Source organism: Haliotis rufescens, unplaced genomic scaffold (assembly GCF_023055435.1).
Source record: "Haliotis rufescens isolate VD_foot unplaced genomic scaffold, xgHalRufe1.0.p SCAF_45, whole genome shotgun sequence".
Lineage (NCBI taxonomy): Eukaryota > Metazoa > Mollusca > Gastropoda > Lepetellida > Haliotidae > Haliotis > Haliotis rufescens.
In genome coordinates this window covers 1,961,170-1,973,334 of record NW_025964168.1, presented here as the reverse complement: position 1 = coordinate 1,973,334, position 12,165 = coordinate 1,961,170, and the positions used below count along the sequence as shown (strand labels likewise).

General features: G+C 40.9%; 1 protein-coding gene across 2 annotated transcripts in view; it reads left to right on the top strand.

Moving 5' to 3' along the window:
* Positions 1–7,599, top strand: part of LOC124145900 (ubiquitin carboxyl-terminal hydrolase 19-like) — a 37,640-nt gene extending 30,041 nt beyond the window's left edge. For both annotated transcript variants that reach the window (XM_046515856.2, XM_046515857.2), the window contains exons 23-26: positions 102–177; positions 1,497–1,649; positions 3,335–3,501; positions 4,701–7,599. In XM_046515856.2, coding sequence (XP_046371812.2) covers positions 102–177; positions 1,497–1,649; positions 3,335–3,501; positions 4,701–5,050 — 746 coding nt within the window. In that variant the 3' untranslated portion in view covers positions 5,051–7,599. The remainder of the gene's footprint in view (positions 1–101; positions 178–1,496; positions 1,650–3,334; positions 3,502–4,700) is intronic.
* The last annotated feature ends 4,566 nt before the right edge of the window (positions 7,600–12,165 follow it).

Below are 12,165 nucleotides of genomic sequence, written 5' to 3'. Positions count from 1 at the left end.
TATTTGCATATCCTTATTGGCTTTTTGCTCACGTTTTCTGATCAAACTACTTCTTCAGAACAGCTATGAATTATCTTCACATTTCAACTGTTATATTCCAGACTACTCCAATATCACACTGGACCAGTGTCTGGAGGTGTTCACCGAGCCCGAGATGCTCAGCCGAGACGAAGCCTGGTAGGTAGCAAAGTTACAGATGATGTTATAGGACACCTGATAATTTCTCTGTTTACTTCTTAAAGTCGGAGCATTGCCATCTAACATGCCTAATGGGAAGTTTACATGGCGGGTTAAGAGGAAGGGTCATGACAAGTCCACACAACCTCCGTGGTCTAGTGGTAGAGCGTCTGCCTGGAGAGAGGAAGGTCGTGGTTTGATCCCCGGCCGCGTCATACCAAAAGACGTTAAATGATAGTACTTGTTGTTACCCTATCTGACGCTCGGCATTAAGGGTCTTTAACAAGGACTGGTCGGCTCGGAGTCAGTACACTGTGTCTGTGTGGATGATTCATGTTAAGTGGCGGCATGGTATCTCAGTGGGCCAGCACTATAAAATCAGCAACGCCCGCACGTACGCACGCACGCACGCACGCATGCACACACGCCACCAAGTTTGTAGTTCATCAGTGGACTCCAATGGTTAAGTCCAACTAGTTTGCTCAACAATAGTACCCTATCCTATCAAGACATGCTGCATGGGGTTTCTGGGTTCAAGCAGGTCCCCAAAAAGCCATGCTTGTCATAAGAGGATTGGGTGGTCAAACTCAGTGATTTGATTGATTGCGTTTATCTTACCCCAACGGCCTGGATTGTTGGTTACAATATCAATCACTGGTTTGTCTGGTCCAAGGCGGATCCAAAATATCAGAATTCTGTCTCAGATAATTTTACATTCTACAACATACTACATTTACTTTTCAAAGAGGGATGGGGGTCTGGGGGTCTGGGGATCACAGACCACCATCTTGTAGGCTGGAATACTGTCAACAACAAACACACTTTGTGAGTCAAGAAACAATACAAACCAATGTTGCTAGAGCTGGGACGAGTCCAAATTTACTACCCGGGTACTCGCCCCCCTCTTACCCTACCCTATCCTACCCGGATACCCACTCTAGGTCTCAGGAGATGTCTCAAAATTTCCGATTGGGATATTTTTTAGCATAGCCCTGGCAAAACGTATTTAGATACATATATTAAACAACCTGGTCATGCATACACTGAAGTTGACTTCAGTTATATGTTTATTCAACCATATGAAAAGTCAGAAGGAATGGGTGCATAGTCAGAAAGAAAAGCGAACATTAATGACTTGTAGTGTAACCATAGAGTTCCAGATAATTTTAGTCATCAGACAATATATCACCTGACTAACCACGGGTCCGGGTAGTCCTTAAGGTACCCGGGTCCTACTCAGTACCCACCCGACCCGGGTACCCGAGTTGCCCGTCCCAGCCCTAAATGTTGCTATGTAGTGTATGTACTTTGTTGTGCAGGTACTGCCCACAATGCAAGAAGCACCAGGAAGCAACGAAGCAGATGTCAATATGGCGGCTCCCACATCTGCTTATTATCCAGCTGAAGAGGTTCTCCTTTAGAAACTTCATCTTTCGGGACAAGATCGACAAAATGGTGGAATTTCCTACAAGGTACTGCTGGAAATCTCTTTATTTGTGATTGGTTATCAAGCCGCAAGACAAGATCTCTCTCCATTGATAATTGCCTTAGACTTTCCTTGTCAATCATGGTTAACATTTAGCAAGTGCTTGCCAGTGAAGAAATTAGAACACAGGATACAATTGTCTGTACATTTATTCCACTAATATTTACAATCAACAGATCAACTGACAATAAGATACTGACACATTACAATGGGCTCAGCCCTCAGGAACACACCATCTTGAACCCATTACCTAGAAAACTATCTGCCACACTACGTCATACAATTACATCACAGTCTTATCAAATCTATATACATACACACCAAGTATACATGGAATCCAAGAGTACTAACGAACCTCAAGCATCAAACCAAACCAGAAATATTTTTGTGTTGAATGCAAAGGGAGATAATCGTATAACCAGATAACATGTAGACCACAAGTATATATGGCCGAAAATATTATACAGCAACAATGTTAGTCAATGCTCAGGTCTGCTTTCCCAGTAGTTGTTCGCATACACAACAAGTATATATGGAATCCAAGAGTATTAATGAACTTCAAGCATCAAACCAAACCAGAAATATTAGTGTGTGGAAATCAAAGGGAGATAATCGTATGACATGTAGACCACTAGAAAATATGGCTGTAAACAGAGCAGCAATGTCAGTCAGTCCTAAGCTTTGCCAACAGTTGTCACTTAGGCCATTAGTGGAATACATTTTCTTTGAGACAACTAACATGAAGACTAGCAATGTGTGACAGCTGATTGTCATTGTTAATGGTTTCTCATGGTATATGAACCAGTAGTTTGTCTAATCTGTATTTCATTATCGTGATATAACTGGAATATTGCTGACGTACATTCACCCTCCCACATATACTACTCAAAAGAAAGTTTAGCATATTTACAGCTAGTATGGTATGACACTTTTACAAGCTTGGCACAAGATCCTTTTCTCTCTCACTTTATCTGTCACTGTCTCTCACTCTGTCTCTAACTTTCTCTCACTCTATCTCCCACTTTCTCTTTCTCTATCACTTTATCTCCCACTGTCTCTTATTCTATCTCTCACTTTCTCTTTCTTTCTCACTGTCTCCCTCTTTCTCTCTCACTATATCTCCCACTGTCTCTTATTCTATCTCTCACTTTCTCTTTCTTTCTCACTGTCTCCCTCTTTCTCACTGTCTCCTCTTTCTCTCTCACTATATCTCCCACTGTCTCTTATTCTATCTCTCACTTTCTCTTTCTCTCTCACTGTCTCCCTCTTTCTCTCTCACTTTATCTCCCACTGTTTCTCACTATATCTCTCACTTTCTCTTTCTCTCTCACTGTCTCCCTCTTTCTCTCTCACTATATCTCCCACTGTCTCTTATTCTATCTCTCACTTTCCCTTTCTCTCTCACTGTCTCCCTCTTTCTCTATCACTTTATCTCCCACTGTCTCTTATTCTATCTCTCACTTTCTCTTTCTCTCTCACTGTCTCCCTCTTTCTCTCTCACTATATCTCCCACTGTCTCTTATTCTATCTCTCACTTTCCCTTTCTCTCTCACTGTCTCCCTCTTTCTCTCACTTTATCTCCCACTGTCACTCACTATATCTCTCACTTTCTCTTTCTCTCTCACTGTCTTTCTTTTCCTCTCAGCTAAGCCTGTTTGTGTTCTACTTCAGAGGTCTGGACCTGTCCAAGTTTATCCTGGGGAAGACGCCCTCGGCACAGCAGCATCCTGTGTATGATCTCTACGGCGTCATAAACCATCACGGAGGCATCTTGGGCGGCCATTACACCTCCTACGTACGCTGCACCGACACTGTTGACCCTCTGAGGAATGAAGTTGGTACGGAGCCATGGAGCATCACTGTCATCATTATCTGATGCTGATACTGAATAATATTAACAGTATCAAGTATTTACAACTGAAACATATCTTTATCAATTTACTTGACACAGTTTGATGTAAAGAAAAATATGTGAAAAGTTTTCTTATCTTCCTTGTTGTGCTGGGGGCATTGGTGGCCCAGTTGTCTGATGCCATGGTTCACTGCGCAGAGTTTTGTATTTTCAAAAATTGCAAACTGACATCACGACCCACAGACTTTCGAGGCTTCAGGCCCTGGGTAAACTCTTCAGGCCTTCTTTTAAAAAAATGCAGCTTATTGTTACAGAATTAATCAAAATGTAAATCTACTGCAGGCCATAAGGAGTCATACATATTTGAAACTATGGGCCAGACTCAAGATCTACCTGCCACAAGCCTACGGGCAGGCACTTCTTTTGAACACTGGTCCCTTGGGCACACAAGAAACCTATGGTTATGGGTACAAAGCTGGGTTCACCTTGTTATGTTATAGGTTTGTCAGCACGATACCCGTGCACGTGGTTTACACCAAAGTGGTAAACGTCTAAGACCTGCATCACTTCTGGCTTTCCTCCCACATTTAACTGACACTGGAATACTGTTCAAGGTGGGTTTAAACTAGGGCTGGGACGAGTCCAAATTTACTACCCGGGAACCCACCACCCTATTACCCGACCCTACCCGGGTGCCCACTGTAGGTCTCAGGAGATTTCTCAAAATGTCCGATTGGGAACATTTTTAGCTTAGCCCTGGCAAAACGTATTTAGATACATGTATTAAACAATCTGGTCATTCATACACTGAAGTTGAATTAAGTTATATCTTTATTTAACCATATGGAAAATCAGAAGGAATGGGTGCATAGTCAGAAAGAAATGGAAACATTAGTGACTTTAGTGTAACCAAATATAATTATTTTCACTAAACAATATATCGCATGCCTAACCACGGGTCCAGGTAGCCTTGTGGGTACCCGGGTCCTTCTCAGTACCCACCCGACCCGGGTACCTGAGTTACCCGTCCCAGCCCTAGTTTAAACCCAACTCACTCACTGACTCTTGTGTTATCTCAAAAGTGTTTGTTGCTGTGGACAATACAATACCACTATACACGTTACCCAAGATGATGTTTCGATACCTTGTTAATTTATTTGAGAGTATTTTTGTTCGTCTCTTCAGATTGGCGTCTGTGTGATGACAGTCGAGTGTCATCAATCAGCAATGAGAAGAACGTAGTCACCAGAGCCGCCTATCTCCTGTTTTACCGACAACGAACAAATGAACCAATCCTTCCACCTCCGTCAAGTGAGTCGTCCGAGGAGGAACAAAACACTGAACAAACCAAACTTATCACAGACTCAAATGTCAAACTGTCAGCCACTGCCGACGGCGCCACCAAACATTCTCAGAACTTGTTGGAGAAGGGGTCCAGTGACAGTGATGAGGCTGGAGAAATAAGGGGAGACAACCAGGACAATCGGACAACCTATAGGGACCTCGGTTACACAGACATGGATGCTGTGGACTGAGAGCATTCAATCACAATTATTTATAACATCACACATCTTCCATCATGGATAAATGCCATATTTATTCAGATCATTTGTCATGTGTCTTTATGCTTTACCAGTTGAGTTTAATTTACCACATCGGGCTGACTGAGTGAGTGAGGGATTTTTTAGTAATACATGTAGTTACCTTTGTCAGGACTATTAGAGCTATCTGAAGAATTTCATTTTTGTCCAGCTATGGTTGTGTGAGTGAGTGAGTGTTGTTTTATGCCACAGAGAACAATTGTAGCTACAAATGTATATCACGGCCTTATTCAGACGACATAGTCTGTGCCTGACTGGCTAACAACATGAGAACCTATACTGATCCTCATTTAAGTAACTCGATATGTCTAATGTACCATTGCCCACTAGAATGTCATGATGACTGCAGTGCATAAATTAATTTCCAAAGTTCATTGGCTGGAGGTCTTGTTAACACTGTTGCCAGCCCTCATCATATTTTAGTAGTCCAAAACGCTTCTGATAAACTACAAAATGACAACAGACTTAGACTTTTGATTATTTGTAGAAATAAATAGGTATTGACTAGAAGTTTCAACTGGAAGTTGGACCAGCTTTACGGAAATGTTCCTAGCCCAATTTCAAAGTCACAGGCATTTGGCTAGCGGGCAGGCAGCTATTTCAGACACTGATGATGAGCATCGTCAATACTTCACATGCTTTCTCCGACACCCATGAATCCTGTATATGAATCCTGATTATGTTTCTAGGTTTGTCAGCACCATATCTGTGCTCGTGGGTTTCACCAGAGTGGTAAATGTCTAAGACCTACATCACTTCGGGCTTTTTTCCCACATCAAGCTGACACACCGTGATATAACTGGAATACTGTTAAAAGCGACGTTAAACCCAACTCACACTCACTTACAACTAACACAAGGGTGATTATAGGGAATTTTCACATATATCTGATTGTTAACAACTATATGTGAAAGTCTGACAAGACAGTCACTTTGTAAAACAGTGACTGTCTATCCAGTTTGTCTAATCACTATCAATATGTAAATGTTATAGCACTGAATACAGGCGAGCTGCTCTACCGTGGGTACACTGTTTCTAAATGACAGATTAATAGTCTCAAGGCTAATGACAATCTTTGGTTAAATATGGCTTCATCCATTGAAATGCACATTTACAAGTCATTGAAATATCATCTTTCTCCTCTCCAGGAACAGTAGCTTTGACTTCATACAATGTACTCTCCATTTGGACCTTACAATGTGTAAAATGTTCACGTTCTCTTGTTTCTTCATGTAAGTCTGTGATGGCTGTTGTACAGGTGTGAGACTACACGTGACAAACTTGCACAATCGGGTGCTGTGGCTGAAAGACATTAACAGTTTTTTAATCAAATATTAATATGCAGGAATTCAGCCTCTTGGTTTTGTTAGACTATTTGCACCTTTGTGAAAGGAAAGGCAAATGGGGGAACAAGCTGTAAACCCTGGTTTGACACAAGCAGCCCCAAAACACAGATGGAAGTGACTGCGTCCATAGCATCATCATCTCAACTCCAGAATGAGGAATGTTGCTTAAATTTCCGCACAAATTTTATAAGTTATGGCTCTCCTGATGCATTTATATCAATTCAACACTAAGTTTTTTAAAGAAATTATGGAACCTTTTGATGGTGAAATATGTTGCATTTACAAAGTACTATAAATATATCGTGAAACTCGCCATGAATAGTTGCAAGAAGCTGATGACGCGTCAGGTAATATTTACACACTCGCTTGCTTATGTCACTAAACATGTGAATATCCAAACTTGTTTTGTCCATTTTCAAGCGACTAAAATGAATGCAACTAATTTATTGTTTTTTGAGAACCTTGTCTCAATGTGCTTCTACAGACATTTATAAATGTTTTTTATCAACTGTTAATTCAATAGATGTTGTACTTTGATCCTGTTTGCACTCTTTCACACGGAGTCAGCATGCTAGGGATTAAATTGTGATGATTGTTAGTAGCCCCTTGAAACACGACTGATTTACAGCTTTGTTGGACTTTGACCACCGCTGCTACCATCTGAATTTTTCTACTCACTACACAAAGATTATTGACATTTAGGTATTATTCTTCTGTGGACTTATCTCAAATAGCCATGGGGAATTCATTTGGCATATGTCTTGAAAATGTGAAAGGTCAAGGTAACAAGAAAGAGAAATCTCACAGAAAAGTTTGTGGTTATACTCAGAACATAGTTATGCATTTATCATTTACCATCTCTAGGATGGGGCCTTGCTTTGAAAAGGTTGAGGTCAAAATAAGTCAAGGTTATCATTAAGGTCATATAAGTCAGTTTCTGAGCCGTGGTTAACTCATCAGCCATGAAACTCTGTGTTTACACGTATCTTTACAAATGCTACCACATCTAATGTTGGTGCGGGGGCATGGGTGGCCCAGTCGTCTAAGGCGCCATGGTTCGCTGTGAAGAGTTGCGTCCTTTGGGCACACCAGAAACCTATGATTGTGGGTTCAAATCCCGGTTTCCCCCGATTATGTTTTTTGGTTTGTCAGCACCATATCTGTGCTCGTGGGTTTCACCGAAGTGGTAAATGTATATGACCGACAACATTTTGGGTTTTCCTCCCACATCAAGCTGACATGCCGCGATATAACTGGAATACTGTTAAAAGCGGCGTTAAACCCAACTCACTCACTCACTTACAACTAATACAAGGTTGAATATATGAATTTTCACATATAGTTTCAAGTGGTAGACGTCTCAGACCTGCATTACTTCATCACTTCATCACCTCCCACACTAAGATGACACGCATTGATATAACTGGAATACTGTCGAAAGCGGTGTTAAACCAAAATCACTCGCTAGTGTTGGTGCTTAGTCTACCAAAGGTCAAGGTCATCATAGTGGTAATTGTGAAACATAGTTGTATCACTCTTGTTCGTTCAGCCGAAGCGATCCGATGTAGTTTTTGACCAACCGAAAAATAGTTTCATGAAAGTCTAACCCTTACATTGGCTGACCCCTTTCTACAGAATCTTTTTTCTTGTCCTCAAAGTCCAGCTTATCTGCGGTCATTACGGTACTGTTGCTTCTACAATGCTGATGTTGAGGTAATTATGGGATCTTGCGAAGTTCTCTTTAAAGACGTCAATGTCTGGAAGTAATGTTTTTGGACTGGACGTATAGGATAGTATTTTGTTAGTTTAGAAGCTTTGGGGAAATACAGCGGGAGAAACTAACATTTTTAGTCCTTATAATGAAGACATATAGCAAAACCCTTAAAGTGGCAAATTTCTACTAGTCCTTAGGATACCTTAACTATTGGGGAGTTTGGCAAGGACTACAGGACTAGTGCCAATTTCTAACACTGATATAGCAGTGGAGGTGCTACTTCTGTTTCTGGTGTTTCTTGCAAACACCCCTAGTTGTACTCCTTGACCGAAAACCTCCTGTACACAGTACAATATCTTGTGATACAATTTGTTACTGTTATTGTTGAATTGTAAAGTTTGTTGACAACATAAGGTTATCTATGACAATGAAGTGAGACATGATGTTTTGTATTATAGTAGATGTTAAGGTCACACTTTTCATGTTAATTGGTTTACGGATTTGGTGGGGGGATGCATAATATATGTACTGTGACTTTTTTCTTTCTTTTTTCTAAGGTTTTCCCATTATGTTGTCATGAATGCAATGTTTCTGAGGCAGTCATCTCTGTCGTGCAGTTCAATGTTTTTTATGCAATTTGTATTGTTTTGGCTGAATTAAAAACATTTATTTTTTTCTGCTTAGGGTTTTTTTGGTTAAGTGATCCATAAACCAATTTATTTTGAAAAGTGTTGCCTTTGTGTGAAATGTTTTGTTGTCAAATTTCATCACAGATGAAACATTGCTTGCTAGCTTGAAGCAATTATCGATCTCATCGTTTCAAAATGTTTGAATTCTTTATATTTTTTCTTTTTATTATTAGGCAGGACCAGTTTACTTTTTTGTGTTACAGTTGTTCGTGGCCAATATGCCAAGAGGCATGCAACATAAGACAAATAAGAATGATGAGAGCCATGATATGAGGTCGACTTCCTAAACAATTGTGAAATGAAAGTTTTGACCAAAATATAAACAATAACACAGCGGTTGCTTTTTTGTCATCTGTTTCCGTATGAGGTGTTACTTACTGAAGTGTGGGTCAAATCCCAGTTCACCCAGGTTATGTTTCTAGGTGAGTCAGCACCGTACATCAAGGGTTTCACAAAGTGGTAAACGTCTGAGACCTGCATCACTTCGGGCTTTCCTCCCACATCAAACTGACATGCCGTGATATAACTGAAATACTGTTCAAAGTGGTGTTTAAACCCAACTCACTCACTTATTGAGGTAAGTGAAGGAAAACGTGTGAATTAATGAAATCAGATAATCCGATTAATATTTTGTTCAGTTGTAGGCTACTGGTTTGTCCTCCATCTTATGAGGGGGGCATGGGGGGCCCAGTCGTCTAAGGTGCCGTGATTCGCTGTGCAGAGTTGCGTCCCTTGGGCACGCCAGAAACCTATGATTGTGGGTTCGAATCCCGGTTCGCCCCAATTAAGTTTCTAGGTTTGTCAGCACCATACCCGTGCTCGTGGGTTTCACCGAAGTGGTAAACGTCTGAGACCTGCATCACTTTGGGCTTTCCTCCCACATTAAGCTGACACGCCGTGATATAACTGGAATACTGTTAAAAGCGGCGTTAAACCCAACTCACTCACTCACTCCAGCTTATGATTCCATACATATGATATGCCTTTCTAGTCTTGATGTCCTGAGCCCCCCCCAAATTGCACTATTACTAAAATGGGGTAAATATTTTCTCACTCACACAACCAGTCACTCTTTGGATGAAGGTATTCTAGGTGTTTTTCTCTATTAGTGTTTATATGTTTTACAGAAAATCGTTTGTATTGCTGATGTTGTCCCAATGGATAGTAAGATTGGGAAAACTTATTGGTTGTCGTTCACCTTTCACCCGTTCTAAGTCCTCCAACGTATTGTATACACAAAGGTCCTATATATCAGAGTGCAGAGAAAGGGCTTAGTGGGTAATGTGTTTGCTCATCTGGCCGAAAAACCCTGAATTCAGATTCTTTTAAAAAAAATGTGTTAGTCATATTCTTTGTGTTACCAACTGAATACATTTTGGACATATTCTTAGCAGGAAGCATTTTCCAAATATCCAGCCATTTAAATATCTTACTGTGTCAGGAGAGAAGTTGAGCAACATTCCGACCAATCAAATTACAGCTCTTAGACAGCCAGTTGAGGTTTGCATATGCTGAAGTTGTGTCAGTAGAATAACAGTCTCACAGTTCAGAAGATGAAAGAATAGGTGTGTAAAGAGATTGGTTGGTTTGTTGTTTAAAGCCGCACTCAGCAATATTCCAGCTATATGACGGCGGTCTGTAAATAATCGGGTCTGGACCAGACAATCCAGTGATTTATATCATAAGGATCGATCCACGCAATTGGGATCGATGACATGCATCAACCAAGTCAGCGAGTCTGACCACCCGATTCCGTTAGTCGCCTCTTACGACAAGCATAGTTGTGCAAAGAGGAAGAAAAGAATTTGCCCATTGCTTCTAGTCTTCTTCAGTGTTTCCTAAAATGATGGCTTGTATTCTCTTAATGTATATACGCATATAGCTCTGACCCTGCGACCTGATTTTGGCTACCTTTTGTCATTCAGTGATTTTCTATTAAATAAATGGAAGTACATCATTTCAAAAGGGTTGCATAAGTGAATCTTTAATGGTGTCAATTTCGTACATTTCTTCCGCATTTTCTTGTCATGGGTCATAAATTATTTGTCCTATGTGAATGTACAGTGGAACTCAGGACAGTACTCGTGAAATCATTTGGAGTAACATGTCTGGATTACCAATCAAGGGTATCGGTATATGGAAGTTTCCCTTTGTATATATGTAAGTGCTCCAAGCTGTAGTAGAGTGGTTGGGTGGCCCAGTAGTTAAAACGTTGACTGGTCACGGCGAAGGCTCTGGTTCAAGTCCCCACATGGTACAATATTTGAAGCCCATTCTTAGTGTCCCTGTCATGATATGAGTGGAATAATGTAAAAGTGGCTCAAACGCAACTCACTCACTCACTCATCTCAGCATCTGGGGATGGAGGTTTCTAAATCTCAGCAGGGTTTCACTGTATGTTGTGAATCTCTTGACACTGTGCATTGTCGCATTCCTTAGGTATTCAAGAACCCAGTATTCATTGTTCGAATCTCTTGGTTTGTCAGAACCATACATTGGTCAAGTGTTTCTCCCAAGTGGTAAACTTCTATGCCCTGCATCACCTCAGGCTTTCCTCCCACATTAAGCTGACACCTCTGACTAGAATACTGCTCAAGCAGATTAACCCCAAATCACTCACCGTTCTCCTCCATGTACATTGTGCTCCTGGCATAGGTGGCCCAGTAGACTAAGGTGCAGCTATACCCTTGGTGTGTCGCATCCCTCGGGCAAGCCAGAAACCTATGATCGGGGGTTCAAATCTGGTTCACCCCGATTATGTATCTAGGTCTGTCAGCACCATGCCCATGCTCATCGGTTTCACTACAGTGGTAAATGTTTAAGACTTTCATTACTTCTGGCTTTCCTCACAGATCAAGCTGACACGCCTTGATATGTCTGAAATACTGTTCATGAGGCGTCACTCACTCACTCACTCACTCACTCCTGCTGAGTATGCCATGTTGTCCCGATGTGAAGGTGAAGGTTTTGTAGGACCATGGTTGAGTTTATTTTGTTGACCATGTGATACTGAATGTGTGTTTCATACAGATGTGTGTACTGAGCAGATTGTATTTATTAGTGACCTATATGTGTGTTTTGTACTGTTTTCTTCTTTGAAGATATAAATTCATACTAAAGTGACGTGCTTGTCTTTTATTTCTATATATAAGATAGCTACACCATAAATCACAAAGAACAATGAAGAACGAAGCGTGGTTTATTTCAAGGTAAAAGATTGTTCTATCATGATGTCATTTCTGGAGAGTCAAACATGCGCTCGCAACTTGATATGACATCGTTAATCGGACAACGTTACAT